Here is a 16,074-nt window from a genome sequence, read left to right on the forward strand (position 1 = left end):
GCTTAGGGATGTGTGACCAGATATCAAAGTTAGGAACTGCTCAGTGTGGCCCTCAAGGCCTCTCACGCTCTGGTCCTGTCTCATTTGCAGTCTCATTTCCTGCTACTCTCCACCCCAAATGCTCAGCAGTATCTAACTCTTGCTGTTCCTCTACTTTGCAAAGCCCGCTGAGACATGTGCTTTCTGCACACGCTGTCACGACCACTGTGAAAAAGCAGGGCAATTTGACAGAGTCAAGAGTGCTAAAAAGCTACATTTTTTAAAAAAAGTCTTAAGCACTAGAATAAAAGACACCCCTCCTTCCATCACGGTTAGAGCAGGCTTTCACTTTCTACTTTATTAATTTCTGAACGGAGACTTGCACAAACCTGTTTGACTTCACCGTGCCCCCATTCCTCCTCCTTTCCGCACCATTACAGGGGACTTTCTAATTGGAAAAAATAATGCTCTTTTAGAAGTCTTTCAGAAACGGGTTGATGTGGCGGTCACCGTGGGCTACCTCCTGGGTCTCCACTTCCTGCTCCTTCCTCTTCGGGAACCGTAGTGTCCTGCGTTCAGGCAGCCGTCACCCCTCCTCCACGCGGGCAGTGGGGCTTGGGAGGCTGATCCCACTCGTCAGGTCCTTCCATCCCCCCATCAGAGATGAGTTAGGAATCCTTACTGGAGCCAGTCGGGACAGGGCACTAGCACCCATGAGAGGCTGTTACTGGCCCAGCAGTGAACTTAGGTTTAAAACTGGTCCCACCAGCCTAAAGCCGGGGGACTCATATGCCATGGTTTAGGGGGAAAGAGAAGGGAGAGTGTTTACCGGGGGATATGAAGAGTTGGATAGGAGGTATCTGTCCTATTCCTCAAAGGGATATTAAACTTAATGTACATAACTGAAAGTCCTCAAAGAATTGCCTGTTAAAATTTAACTGTGGATTTTCTGTACAATCTGAGTTCAAAGATGAGACACCGTGCTGAGGTTTGAGTAATCTCTCTCCTCCCTCTGGAGTTCAATACGTATAAGTACATATTTGTTAATGTAAAATGTTATCCCACAATCCCTATCTCCCAAGGGCTTGCCTGGAGGACAAGTGGGGAAGACAAAACAGTTAAAGTACCACAGTGGTAACTGTCAAGATTAAGGTATGAGGGGGGCTCCTAGAAGACAAGAGAGAAAGATCTTAGGAAAAGGAACCCCCGAGCTGAGATTTGATGTAAAAGATGATTAACAGAGAGGCAAAGGAAGGGCTCCAGGCAGAGAAGAAAGAATGCAGCAAATACAAACTATTATAGAGAGAATGGATAAACAACAACAAGGTCCTACTGTAGAGCACAGGGAACTATATTCAATATCCTGTGATAAACCATAATGGAAAATAGGAAAAAGAATGAAAAAGAATATATGCGTGTGTGTGCGTGTGTGTGTGTGTATATATAAAATATATAAAATTGAATCACTTTGCCATAGAGCAGAAATTAATACAACATTGTAAATCAACTCTACTTCAATAAAATAAATTAAAAAAAAAACACAACGCAGCAAACACAGAGAAAAGTGTTCAACAAAGATGCTGGGACAACTGGAAAGCCACAAGCAAAAGAATGAAGCTGGACCCTGACTTCACACCATATATAAAAAGTAGCTCAAAAATGGATCAAAGGCCTACATATAAGAGCTACAACTAGAAAACTTCTAGAAGAAAACATTAGGCAATGGTTTCTTAGACATGACATCAAAAGCACATGGAACAAAATGAAAAGTAGATAAACTGGACTTCATCAAAATTAGAAACTTGTGTGCTAAAAATGATACCATCAAAAAAAGTAAAAAGACCACCCACAGAATGGGAAAAAAAGAGTTGCAAATCATATATCTGATAAGGAACTGGTATCCAGAATAAACAGAGAACACTTAAACAACTCAATAATAAAAAGAGAGCCCAATTAAAAATTGGGCAAAGAATCTGAATAGACATTTCTCCTTAGAAGACCTACAAATGGCCAATGAGTACATGAAAAGATGGTCAACATCATTAGTTATCGGATCAAAACCATAATGAGGAAGAAGGAAGCTCACCAAGGACCTGTGAGGGGGTTCGTGCGCCTGATACAGGCAGGGCTGCGAAGGTCGCGGTGACAAAAGGGGGCTGAAGAGATCGGCAGGAACCAAGTCATGAAGAGCCCTACAGGCCAGACTAAAGAGTGTGGATAATCTCCTGAAGGTAAAGGAGAGAAATCCAAGAGTTTGAAGCAAGGAAGCAACATGTCAGATTCAGTTATTAGAAATACTACTTCCGCCATAATGAGCATGCCTGAATGCAGAAAGGAGGGTAAGGAGACACTGAACTGGGGCAATGGAGAGAACAGAGGATTTCAAGGGCAACCCTGGATCATTATTCCTTTTTCCAGAATCCTAGAAACTATATATTTTTATAAGCACAGCCCCGCTTCTCAAATAACATACTTTCGATGGGACAATGAAATGCTTACACAAACATTCATAATACCAGATGGAATCTGGTAAGTTTCAGAGGAGCTTCAAAGACCACTGAGGTTCAGTTTGAACGTCACTGAGTGGGGAGTAGTGGTGTCACGTGCCTGCATTCAGAACAGGAAAAACCCAGGTTACGAAACCAGCCTACACTTTCCAGCCAGGTGCTAGACGACTGCAGTGAACCACGGAATTCCAGGGCTAGAAGGGGTCAGAAGGCCCCTGAGCCACCAACTGTCTGATGCCTGAGTTCTACCCCAAAATAGTTATCCTGGCTTTGGTCAAAGACCTCCAGAGGTTCGCCACAAAGGCAGCTCATTTTTTCCATCTTTGGACATCGTGGACCATCAAACCCTTCTCCTTTCAGCTTGGCTGTCACCCTTGACCCAAAGTTCTTCCAGTGAGGCCACCCGGGCAGGCTGGCTCTCCCCCGGGCCAGGCCTCTGGCTTGTTGGCAGCAGCTGCCAGCTGCCATGTGTCCTGCACTGGTCTTCTCTATGCAGATGTTCCCATCCCTTCAAAGGTTCCTCGGGGACAAGGTCTAGAATCTCTTCTCTGGGCCTTCTCAGAAATCTCTAGGGAATTCCCTGGCGACCCAGTGGTTAGGGCTTGGCGCTTGCACTGTGGGGGGCCCGGGTTCCATCCTTGGTTGAGGAACTAAGATCCTGCAAGCCACAAGGTGTGGCCAAAACAATTTTTAAAGTCACTAGAATTCCTTAGGGGAAACTTAAAGAGCCATAATGACCAGAGCACTTGTCTGAACACGGCAGGTTTGAGCAGACCACCACTGGCCTATTAATGTAAAAAATTAATGTTTTCTAAAAAGAAAACAGCTGTAGGCGGTCACAGCACAGTTGACGCAGACAGCGCTGGCCAGGCACGAAAACCACTCAGTTGATTTCACCCAAGGTGTTACCGAACCACATCTTCTCCATCCACCTCACAGGTGCACACAGTGTACTTGCACAGAGAGCTCACAGCCCTCCCCAGTTAGCCCAGACTCGAGGGCAGTGATCTCTGCTGTTGGTCAGAAGGTCAACGGCCTGATGAATGAGATGGACAGGACAGAGGGGACGCACAGAGAACGTGGGGAAGTGTAGCAAAGGGACGAGTTCGCAGATGCCGGTCATCGTATATCACAGTATCAAGTGTCAGCATTTCAGGGTTTCTCCAGGAGACAAAAAACACAGACAGGATGTCTGCAGAGCTTATCCAAGCGAGCTGTGGAAGGCCTTGGAATTGAGAGGGATTTGGGAATGTCTGCAAGGCCAGCCGTTCGGGAGGGAAAGCCCGGGCGGATGATGCGGGACCACATCCTGCTCCAGCAGAGCAGAGAGGCTAATGCGGCCGAGACGAACCGAGTCGGCCAACATCTGAGGGACCGAAACAGCCGGGGAGGAAGGCCCCGTGATCGGCAAGACCCCTGAGACACGGGGGTTCTGCACAGGCCAACCTGTGCATTTATTAACTACAATACACTCCTTTCACTTACATGTTTATACCTGTCTGTACTATGAAAAATGTGAGGTACTTCAAAGCGTATACAGAATAGAAACACGTGAATAAAAATCAGGACTAGGAAAGGAGCTTTGTGCATACTATCTTTTTTTTTTTGGTTTTTTGGTTTTGTTTTGTTTTGTTTTTGCAGTACGCGGGCCTCTCACTGTTGTGGCCTCTCCCGTTGCGGAGCACAGGCTCCGGACGCGCAGGCTCAGCGGCCATGGCTCACGGGCCCAGCCGCTCCGCGGCATGTGGGATCTTCCCGGACCGGGGCACGAACCCGTGTCCCCTGCATCGGCAGGCGGACTCTCAACCACCGCGCCACCAGGGAAGCCCTGTGCATACTATCTTACTGGACTTTGATGACCACCCCACTGCACAGACGTTGTTGTCTACACCTCACAGTTGAGGAAACTGGGACTCCCAACGATTCAGTCACTTGCCTCAGGTCTCACTGTTACGAATTGGCGTTTAGATTTGAATCCAGGTCAGAAGTTTAAGCTTTCTCCTCTGCATCGTGCCACCTATAACTTCTGGCTTCCTCTCTGTGGACGCTTCCTACCCCAGCAGAGAGCAGGGTCATCAGGTGACTGGACTCTGAAACCACACTGCTGGGTCCAAGCCTTCACACCACCACTTACTTGCTGAGATAACCTTCGACAGGTTATGTAAGGTTCTTCCCTACCCTCATCTATGACGTGGGGATAATAACAGTAGCTGTAGCCCCAGGACAGTTATGAGGGTTAAGTGAGTTTCTATTGCTAAAGCATTTTCAGAACAGCTACACAGTATATACTAAACTAGGTGAACTAAACTAGTTAACTAAACTAGGTGTGAACTTGGGCCGGCAGCTTAACCTCCCAGGCCATCATCTGTAAGATGCAGAGAACCCTGGGATATCTCTCAGTCATGATGATCACTAAATGAGATAATATATGTAAAGCACCCATACGTGTCGGTTATCATTATTACCATGCTACTTTACTTAAAATCATCTGCCTTTTGTCCAAGGCTGAACAGTATCAGATAATTTACAACTCAAACCATCAGTGAAATCAAGATTTAATAGGTCAATTGATTAAAAAAAATAAATACACGTTGAAGGAAAAATCTTGAAATACAATGGGAAATCATAAAACGAAAAATAAAACACAGAAATGACAAATGATACTAAAAGAATTTCTTCCTGATCTGCTTTAAGAACAGGTACGCTGGTAGCATCATGGTGTATTAACTCCAGGACAGGTGCCCTACGGGGTCAAGTGGACCTCACCTCACCCCACGGCTACAGTAAATGGGAGAAGAACAGTGAGTGCTAGGTGGGTGTGTTTTGAAGTGCTAAGGTTAAGTGTTTTCCCTTCTGCTTACAACTTTCATGAACATTTATTTATAACACTTGAGAGACAAGATTACTATTTAAGCGTACACTTGGAAACATTCTAATTGAAACCACACTGATGGAATATCTAACCTTTATGCGGTTGGGGTCCACATAATGCATTTTTTTCATGTCACATTCTTCAGTAGTATAATTTAACTTGAGGATATAAAGGATCCACACTCCAAACACAAGCAATGTACACCTAGAAAAAAAAAATCAATTACGTATAATGATGTCGTCATGTGATAATCCAGAGAGATCATGTGAAATAACTGAAAACCTAACCCAAATAGAGTCTGCCTGCCACTCAGCATAAAAGTACAGTCTTTAAGATGACCTCTTAACTTAAGGCAGCATTTCTTATTTTTCTAACAAGATAAATTAGTCATTTATGACTGTCTTTGTTATAAGCAAATATAGAAAAAACTTTTTTCTGCAAAGGTACCGCAATAAAATCTGAATCACAATATAGATGACTGGACTTAAAAAAAACCTAAGTAATAAATTTTGAACTATAGAATCTCAGCTTTAATTTTTTACCACTTTAAAATAGTCAGTCCTGAAGATGGCTATTTTGAGACTTTAGTCTGCCATCTTCTCAGATGCCTGGCTTTCAGAATAAAGTCATATTCCTTGCCTCAATTGAAAAAAAAAAAAAAGTCAGTCTTGGGACTTCCCTGGTGGCGCAGTGGTTAAGATTCTGTGCTCCCAATGCAGGGGGCCTGGGTTCAATCCCTGGTCAGGGAACTATATCTCACATGCATGCTGCATTAGGAGTTCACTCTACAACTAAGGAGCCCACGTGCCACAACTGAGGAGCGGTGAGCCACAACTGAGGAGCAGTGAGCCACAACTAAGGAGCTCACCTGCCGCAACGAAGACCCGGTGTGACCAAATAAATAAATAAATAAATTCTATGTTATGTTATTTTACCACAATAAAAAAATTAGGACAAAATACAGTGAATTCTTAAAAAAAAAAAGGAAAACAAAATAAACAATCTACTTATTATTCTTATTCTTCTTCTAAACAATTCTACTCAGAAATGAGGCTGAGTGGACTTCCCTGGTGGCGCAGTGGTTAAGAATCCGCCTGCCAATGCAGGGGACACGGGTTCAAGCCCTGGTCCAGGAAGATCCCACGTGCCACAGAGCAAATAAGCCCGTGCACCACAATTACTGAGCCTGTGCTCTAGAGCCCATGAGCCACAACTACTGCAGCCCGTGTGCCTAGAGCCTGTGCTCTGCAACAAAGAGAAGCCACCGCAGTGAGAAGCACATGCACCGCAACAAAGAGTAGCCCCTGCTCACCGCAATTAAAGAAAGCCCGTGCACAGCGTCGAAGACCCAATGCAGCAGAAAAATAAATAAATAAATTTATAAAAAAAAAAAAAAAAAGAAATGAGGCTGAGTTAAGACAGTAACACCAGTCACCTTTAAGACCACCTATGAAAACTATTTTTAAAGATCTGATAAATTCAAACTATTCTACAGTTTAAAACACATGTGTGCACGCACACACACACACACTAGGAGAAAAGAACTGAGTCTAGTCCTAGTTCTAGAAATCTCATTTTTAATAAGCTCCCCAAGTGATACTGGCAAAATAAAGGTTAAAAAAAAGTTTAAATCAAGTTTAAGAACCAGTACTTTAAATAAGTTGCGTTATTGAAAAAATGACGTCAAGGAATAACCTTAAGGGGAAAACATATTCTAAAGAAAAGGGCACTTTAAAAACTATAGCATCTAGGGCTTCCCTGGTGGCACAGTGGTTAAGAATCCACCTGCCAACGCAGGGGACATGGGTTCAAGCCCTGGTCCGGGAAGATCCCACATGCCATGGAGCAACTAAGCCCCTGAGCCACAACTACTGACCCTGTGTGCCACGATTACTGAAGCCCACGTGCCTAGAGCCCGTGCTCTGCAATAAGGGAAGCCACTGCAATGAGAAGCCCAGGCACCTTAACAAAGAGTAGCCCTCACTCGCCGCAACTAGAGAAAGCCTGCACACAGCAACGAAGACCCAACGCAGCCATAAATAAATAAATAAATAAATAAATTTTTAAAACTTAAAAAAAAAAAAATATATATATATATAGCATTTAGCATAGTATACCATACACAATAGATGCCAAATAGTTCTTAAGGAGGATTATGTTGCAAGAAAGTATTGCTAGGAAGTGTTTTCAAGACTTCTTGATTCTCATTTCAATAGACTCTACCATGAAAACTTGGACAAGCATCTTAATTCTTCCCTGGGATCAAATACAATGCTAAGTGAATAGGATGCAACCATTTGCATAAAAAAGAGAGGGTCGGGGGAGGGGAATACACACACACAGTATTTCTTACATACACAAGACTGCTAATATTGGTCATCTTTTTTTTTTTTGCGGTACGTGGGGCTCTCACCGCTGTGGCCTCTCCCGTTGTGGAGCACAGGCTCTGGATGCGCAGGCTCAGCGGCCATGGCTCACGGGCCCAGAGGCTCCGCGGCATGTGGGATCTTCCCGGACTGGGGCACGAACCCGTGTCCCCTGAATCGGCAGGCGGACTCTCAACCACTGCGCCACCAGGGAAGCCCCTATTGGTCGTCTTTAAGTGGCAAGAGGAAATGTGGGGGGCAGGGATGAGAAGATGTTTTACTGAGTACCTTTAATACCTTTTGAATCTTGTGAATGCAGTATGACCTATTCTTTTCTCCAGCCCCAGAAAAGGTATTATATTCAGTGCATTCATAATTCCCTTATTTTGATTATAAAAGAAAAAAAAGGGGGAATTCCCTGGCGGTCCAGTGGTTAGGACTCCGAGCTTTAAATGCAGGGAGCACGGGTTCAATCCCTGGTCAGGGAACTACGATCCCGCAAGCCGTGCAGTGTGGCCAGAAAAGAAAAAAAAAAAGGAAGGAAGAAAAAGTTAAAAGCAGGCCCAGAATCTACAGCACTGATTCCGTTGTTCTGTACTTCCTGGTCGCCAGTCTGTCTCAGCCACACTGTAAGCAGCACGGGGCCCAGGTCTATCTCCCGTGTGGCCAGCACCCAGCATGGTGCCAGGCATATGGGGGCCTCGACAATTACTGGTTGATGACAAAAGGAGATGGAAAATGATCTGAGTGTTTATTAACATACATTTCCTTTCCCACCTTTCCCCTTCTACACCTCCCGAATTAGTAACATGAGATGGGCGGCTAGATTTCAGGGTTGGATTTTTACCTGTCGGCATGAAAGGAAGGGTAGTTTACCACCTAGTTTGGCTGGTACCAAGTAAAACTGACGAGTTCCTCCTTTAACAGTTCTATCTCGGGAGTTCCCTGGTGGTCTAGTGGTTAGGATTTGGCGCTTTCACTGCAGTGGCCTGGGTTCAATCCTCGGTCGGGGAACTGAGATCCCACAAGCCTTGCCGAGTGGCCAAAATTAAATAAATAAATATAATAAAATATTTAAAAAAACAAAAAAACAATTCTATCTCTTACTAGGATGTACAGGTGACCTGGCTGGTACCCCTCTCATCCTTTTTAGTGTTTGATATTCAATGTTATTCAAATGCCTGTAGGGGACTTTAATTAACTGTATTTTTAGATTCACTGGAAATAGCGAAGGCAAAGGGGATAGCAGCTGCAAGGGCTGTGCACTGGAAGCTGTGGGGCCTGGAGGCTCCCTGGCTGGTGCTGTGCTGCCACGAAGCACAGCCTGATGCAGGAGCCCACGGCACCTGTGCTCTGACCCTTGACTCAGATGTGCCTTTAAATGATCCCTGCACAAGTGTGACCGTGGATGAGAGCCATCTTCAGGGCTCTCACTGAATTTTTCCCCCAGTTCTACCCAGTTGATCCAAATCAGAGGTGTCTTGCGGCCCGAGGGCTCGTGCTTACTTGAGGATGTCTTTTAACAACAAGCTGGGTCTTCTCATCTTGTTCTGAGCACGGGTGTACCATTGCAGGGAGGGCCGCGAGCAATCGCTTTTCAGCTTCACACGGTTGTACTGGCTTGGCATTGCTGTGAAGAGAGGAGAGGGCAGGAGAAGGGAAAGAGGAAAGTGAGTTCAGCAGATTATGCTTTTAAAGAGCTTTTTTTTTTTTTTCCTGGCCTCTCTGTGCAGCTTGCGGGATCTTAGTTCCCTGACCAGGGACTGAACCTGGGCCCTTGGCAGTGAAAGCGCCAAGTCCTAACCACTGGACCGCTAGGGAATTTCCTAAAGAGCTTTGATGTGGTATAGCCATACCATGAAATACTACTCAGCCAAAAAAAGGAGCAACCGACTGATACACGCAATTGGATGAATCTCGAGGCAATTATGCTGAGCCAATACTAAAAGGTTACATGTTGCAGGATTCCATTTATATAATATTCTTGAAATGACAAAATTACAGAAATGTAAACAGATTAGGTATCAGGGGTTAGGGAGGGGGTGGTGCAGTGGCTATGAAAGGGCAAGAGGAGGGGTCCTTTTGGGGATGGAAATATTCTGTATCTTGAGCGTACCCGTCAATATCCCAGTTGTGCTATTCTACGGTTTTGCAAGATGCTACCATTGGGGGGAAAGTGAGTAATCTGTGTTATTTCTTACAACTGCATGTGACTCTACAACTATCCCAAAAGTAAAAGTCTAATTTTTGTTGAGTCTTTAACAATTAGAGATACTTATGGAACTATTTACAGATGAAACAGGAGAAATGAAATCTGCTTCAAAAACTACCAGGAAGGGGATAAGCGTTTGTGGGAATAGCTGACACAAGTTGAGCTTTAAACTGCTATAGTATCTGGGCAATGGGTACATGGGGCTCACTATACAATTCTCAAAACTATTTGAAATTTTCTATAATAAAAGTTTAAAAAGAAAGTGGTATATTAAAAAACAGGAAGAGGGTTACACTAAGAAAAAAGAAAAAGAAAACATGGCAATTAAAAAAAATTTTAATGGCAACTTTAAAAGAGGTTTTCTTTAAAAAATACATATGTTCTCTGGTATGCATGCCTACTTATTCTTTTGAATTAATTTTATTCTCAAATTTTCAATTTTTAAGCAATATTACAAGGGGTATTGTAGTAGAAATCAAACATCTCCCCTCATATCAGTTTTCCCCTTCCTCTCTCCTCTGGATTTTTAGCTGGGCACATGGCCTCAGAATAAAGACTACATTTCTCAGCCACCCTTGGAGCTAAGTACAGCCTTGTGACTAAGTTCTAATCAATGGGACACAAGCAAAAGTGACCCAGAGAACTTTCAGGGTGCTTTCCTTGGCATACGCCCTTTTCTCCTTTATCTCCCTTCCTGCTGGCTGAAATACTGACGCTTGATGAGCCACTTTGGACCACACAGTATGTCACCCAAGGGATGGAGGAGCAACAAGAGAGAAGGGGCCCAGGTCCCTGGACCACCCCAAGGACAGAGCTGCCAATCCACCTTAGACTGCCTGCCTCTGGACTCTTACATGACGGAGAAATAAACCTCCATCTTGTTGAAGCAACTGTTAATTAAATCCCAGCTAATATAGGCACCGATTGCGTTATGATATTTACATATTAATTCAAGAAATAATGTCTTTACTATACTTAGTCTTGAAGCCAGGAGGAAGTTATATCTCATTATTCACTTCACTTCCCCCATTAGTGCTGTGCCATTTTCTTTGAAAAAAAAATCTTTTATCAAATTGACATCCAAGTATTTGATTGCTTGCTACTGTAAACACTCTCCCTCAACTGCAATTTTAACTGTGTAACGCTAGAGTACAAGAATTTTCATAGACTTGCATCGCTCCTTTTGAGTAGTTTCAAAAAACTGAGCCAAGGGCCTCACTAGTAAACCTCTGCTGAAGAATCTACTGAATTCTTAAAGGAGAAGCGAGATCAACTGAGACCCTGGAAGGTTTTCAATCACCACAACTTCGTGGTTACTTAGATGCACAGTCAGCCAAGCGGTGGGTCCTAGGGGGCTGCCTATGACCCGGGCATCTATTAAAAGGAAGATTCTATGATGCCCGTGTTTTTATGACCAGAATGACACTTCACACCCGCGTGGACCTCCCGAGAACAAAGCAGACGGTGGTACTGGAACCGGGATCCCACCCTTGCCCACGGCTGGCGCGCTGGACGGCGCTGTGGGCTCTGGGCTGTACTCTGACCCCTCTTTCTCATCTGCTCTGACACTCAGGCTGCAAGCCTGCAAACTGCATTCCCAGACTCTCTCTTGTGCCACCCAGCTTCCTGAGGAACTGTGATTGTGTGCCGTCTGGGTGGAAAACTGGAAGGCAAAGGGAGGGGGCAGCCTTTCATCTCTCTATGGTTTCTGGTTTCCTGCTGGATACGGACTGGGACATCAGATGACTCTCTTCTGCTACTTTTAGGAAGGTGGAACCAAACAGGAAGAGGCTCTGGAGGTGAGAGGAGGGTCTACAGTCCTGGACTCCTTCCCCTTCTCACCACTACTACCACACAACACATGCCCGCATCATTCAAAGGCTCAAAAAAAAAAAAAAAAAAAAAGAGAGAGAGAGAGAGAAACAAAAGAAAAGAAATAGACAGTTGTGTTTTTGTTTTATTTTTCCTATCACACTGGAGGGGATCTCAGGAGAGACCCCTAGGCTCAGCTCCTCCACCTGCCACCTGAGAAGTCTGGGGCAACTGACTCTAACTCTTGTAGCTCAGTTTCCTCATCTGGAAAATGGGTCCAATATTACCTACCTCCCAGGATTCAAGTGGGAATGGTGGTTGCACATAAGAAGCACTACCTCGGTGCTGGCTGTTGCTACTGTTACACAGAGAGGGAACTGACAGGCATTTTATACAGCTATCTGACAGGGCGTTAAGACATCTGCATCCTTTAGGCACTCTCATTTCTGGCCACAGGTTTCCGCTCCAGCCGTATCAGGGGCCTGTCTTCGGTCCTATCCATGTCCCTTCCTGGGGATCTCTGGAGAGGCAGCGTCCTCCCGAAGCCCCTCCTGCGCTCACCCAGTCAGGTCCCGGTCAGTCTCTCTCTCCCCAACCCCTTTCTAAACGTCCAGCTTCCTTCACCGGCCTCTCCTCCCCACCGTGACGGCCCAGCGGCTCCTTCACTCGGTCTGCGTGCCATGCCGGGTGCCTTAGAACCACGTTTCCCTCCCGACCTCTGCATTGGTAAACTCCCCTACACACGGTGCAGGACTCGAGGGTCCCGGTTCCCACCCTCAGCACCATTTCCTCCTCGCTCACATATATTCACTACAAGGTTCACCACTTGCCTTTTACTCACCTCCTCAAGGGATCAGACCCCAAATCCATCTCCCTGTGCAGGCCTCTCACCCAGCTCAGACCTGTCTAGCTAACGACCTGCCTGCTATCTTCTCCTCAAACAAAATCACAAAGCAGAATCTTTTCTCACATCACTTGGTAGCTGTACCATCCACTCAGTCTTCCAAGCCAAAACCCGCAGGTCGACCCCAGACTTCTCCCTGGCAGCCCCAGGCCCAATCAGTCCCCTGGGCCTCTCAATCATACCTTCTTGAACTTCCCGGGCCCACGGGCATTCTCTTAGTGGAGGTCCCTTACCCAGACTCCCCTGTCTCAATTTTGTCCCTTCAAAGCCATCTTTCTAAAATATGTATCTGCTTAGTGGCTCCCAGCTCATCTCAGGTGCTATGACTTCAGGTGACAAACTTGTCTGTGACACTCGAGCCACAAAGAAGTACTGTTAGAAGCCTGGATGTGCCACATTGTTGCCTCCATGCCTTTGTACAGATGCACGCTCAGTCTGGAATCCTGGTGGGAATCCTCCCCGCAACGATCTGCCTGGTGAAGTGTCTCCTTTCATCCTTAAACCCTTCTCCTTCTCTGCGAAGATCATTTTCAACGCCATAACCGTCCCTGGGCACTTCCCCATCTCTGTTTACCACTATGAACTGAAATGTTCTGCGTACATTTTGGGTCTCCTCTACCTTTCTGCAAGCACCTGGAGGACTGAGCTGCAGGGCCGGGGCTCTGCTCATCTTTGTAATCCTAACACCTAGGATAGGGCTTGGCACACAGCAGGCCCTTAAGAAACATCCCACATGGAACAGAATGTGCATGACTCGCCTATGGTCTGTTATCAAACAAGATAAACTCCCCCCCATCAAGTGTACTTTCCCAATGATATTTAAGATTAAAACTAAAACTGAATGTTAACAGCAATTCTAAGAGCAAAGAGTAAAGTGTAAACTCTACTGAAACATCTAACGTGCAGCAACAGGGAAATTAGCGGTAAATTATGCTGCAAACCACTTAGCATACTCTGCAGTTGTTAAAGCCTTTGCTACATGAAGTGGAATCTGTGACCACAGCCTCAGCGGCAGCTGGGAGCACGTGAGACATGCAGAGTCTCAGCACTGCCCCCTCCATCTGCTGAATCACAGGATTCATATGAACGTTCAAGTTTGAGAAGCACTCAAGGTATTCGGTCCATACGTTTATTGGCACAGAAAGATACTGCAAGAAAAAAGCAGGTCTGTAAAAATTATGTATATATACCTATAACTATGTTCTAGGGTGCCCCTACTCAAGGTAGGAGAATCTGATTTCCCGTGAAGTCGCTGAATCCTCCTACTTGGGTTGGAATGTCTTCTTCCAATCTAGAAGGGACCATTTGGATTCAACACGACAAAAGGAGGGCCAGGCAGAGTCATCTTCACACACGTGCAATTGATGAATGGCTGGGTGGCCTTAAGATGCTCCCTCGGAGAACCCGGGGTTTACATATTTCTAGTCCTGCTCATCTGTGCACCATCTGCACTGTGTCCATTCATTGCTTTTGTCTTTAATGTGCTGTTTGGTGGAGGACGGGTTGCAATTAAAAGTTCAATTAAAATGTTTAGCATCATGAGACACGTTACACATAATTTTTGTCTTTTTAATATACATTTGTCTCTTGGCTTCCCCACCAGAATGTAGATTCCATGAAAGCAGGGGTCTTTGTTTTGCTCACCACTGAGTTCCCAGTGCCTAGGATGGTAAGGGGCACACAGTAGGCAACTAATACATATTTACTGAATAAATACTCAAGCTTCTTATGAGATTTCAGAGGTGATGCTGGTTTCAGGCATTCCTCCAAGGACTTGTTGGCAAGCCATCACCATCTGTCCCGTGGCACTCTCCTGGCCCTGCTTCTCCATTTCCTTCACGGGCAGCTCGTCCCCTGCCACCTCCTTCTAAGTGCTAGGATCCCAAGGCTCATAAATGTGTCCCTCCTTTCATTCAGACTGCCAGAGGAAGAGCCTCCACTAACCCTTTCTATGCAGAAAAGGCCTGGCTTTCAAAATTATATATTTCTACTCACGTGTAAAACTGTAACAGATGCTTCTCAAATGCTTGTATACCTGATGAAGAAATCATTCTTATTAAGGCCCTAATGAAGAAATACTAAGGCAAGGTCCAGGCCTTCAGTCCACTTGTAGAACTGGCACTAACATTTTCAAATTAAGAATTAACCATAGGGGCTTCCCTGGTGGCACAGTGGTTGAGAGTTAACCATCCAAGATAAGAATACAACAGACGCTGCAAAGCAGTACATGACAAACTGTCAGATTAACTGTACAGCTAGTTACTGGTGCAAGAGAGGGGAGGACATTAATATTTATTGGGAGGAATAAGCCTATACACGATATCATTAAATCCAAAAAAACACCTTCTTTGGGGACTTCCCTGGTGGTCCAGTGGTTAAGAATCCACCTTCCAATGCAGGGGATGCAGGTTCGATCCCTGGTCAGGGAACTAAGATCCCACATGCCACGGGGCAACTAAGCCTGCACGCCACAACTACTGAGCCCACCCGCTCTGGAGCCCTCTCACCACAACTATAGAGAAGCCCGCATGCCACAACAAAGATCCCACGTGCCGCAACTAAGACCCGATGCAGCCACATCAATCAATCCATATTAAAAAAAACCAAACACCTGCTTTTTTGAATTGCTATCTGCATTTAACCTGCCGAAGGTCACACATAGACAAGTAGGGAGCTGAAATTTCCAACCAACATATCCATGTCCAAGTCCACGGCCTTCCACCTGGGGGTACTTAGGAAGGGTAGATATTGGAATTAGGTGGGTATGCCTGTATGTGAAGGGTTTTTTGGTTCTTTATTTTTTTAATCATATAGGCACACCAAAGCACAAATTATTAGAAACAAAAACCTGAAACTGACAAAACAGTAAAAAACCCGACACAGCTGGAGTGGACAATCTGGGAAGACGAGCAGGTACAGCTTAGATATTAACACGGCAGCCGAAAGAGCACGCCCTTCAAGGTGGAAGGTGTCTTGAGAAGGACTTCACAGCAAGAGAGAAGGAAGCTTCACCCTAGGCTGTCCGGGGACAGCGGGGCAGGACACTGGACGCTCGGGTGGAAAGGGCGCCTGAGGCCCATCCTGGTGAGGAAGAGGATGGGATAAGGACAGAGATCGATCAAGAAATGATGAAGGGCTTCCTTGGTGGCGCAGAGGTTGAGAGTCCGCCTGCCAATGCGGGGGACACGGGTTCGTGCCCTGGTCCGGGAAGATTCCACATGCCGCGGAGCGGCTGGGCCCGTGAACCATGGCCGCTGAGCCTGCGCGTCCAGAGCCTGTGCTCCTCAACGGGAGGGGCCACAACAGTGAGAGGCCTGCATACCGCAAAAAAAGAAAAAAAAAGAAAAAAAGAAATGATGCAGACTAGCGCCAAAAAGAAGTAGGCAAAGATCAGTCTGGGTCCCGGTTATGGAAAGAAATAG

The 16,074-nt window shown here is 45.6% G+C and overlaps 1 protein-coding gene across 3 annotated transcripts in view; it reads right to left on the minus strand.

Annotated features, from left to right (window-relative positions):
• The window catches only part of ST3GAL5 (ST3 beta-galactoside alpha-2,3-sialyltransferase 5), a 48,318-nt gene that overhangs the window by 15,547 nt on the left and 16,697 nt on the right, over positions 1-16,074 (minus strand). For all 3 annotated transcript variants that reach the window (XM_082642781.1, XM_082642783.1, XM_082642782.1), the window contains exons 2-3: positions 9,231-9,354; positions 5,451-5,562 (exon numbers count right to left, since the gene is read on the minus strand). In XM_082642781.1, the coding sequence (XP_082498907.1) occupies positions 5,451-5,562; positions 9,231-9,354 (236 nt within the window). The remainder of the gene's footprint in view (positions 1-5,450; positions 5,563-9,230; positions 9,355-16,074) is intronic.

Source organism: Mesoplodon mirus, assembly GCF_964341445.2.
Source record: "Mesoplodon mirus genome assembly, chromosome: 14".
Taxonomy (NCBI): domain Eukaryota; kingdom Metazoa; phylum Chordata; class Mammalia; order Artiodactyla; family Ziphiidae; genus Mesoplodon; species Mesoplodon mirus.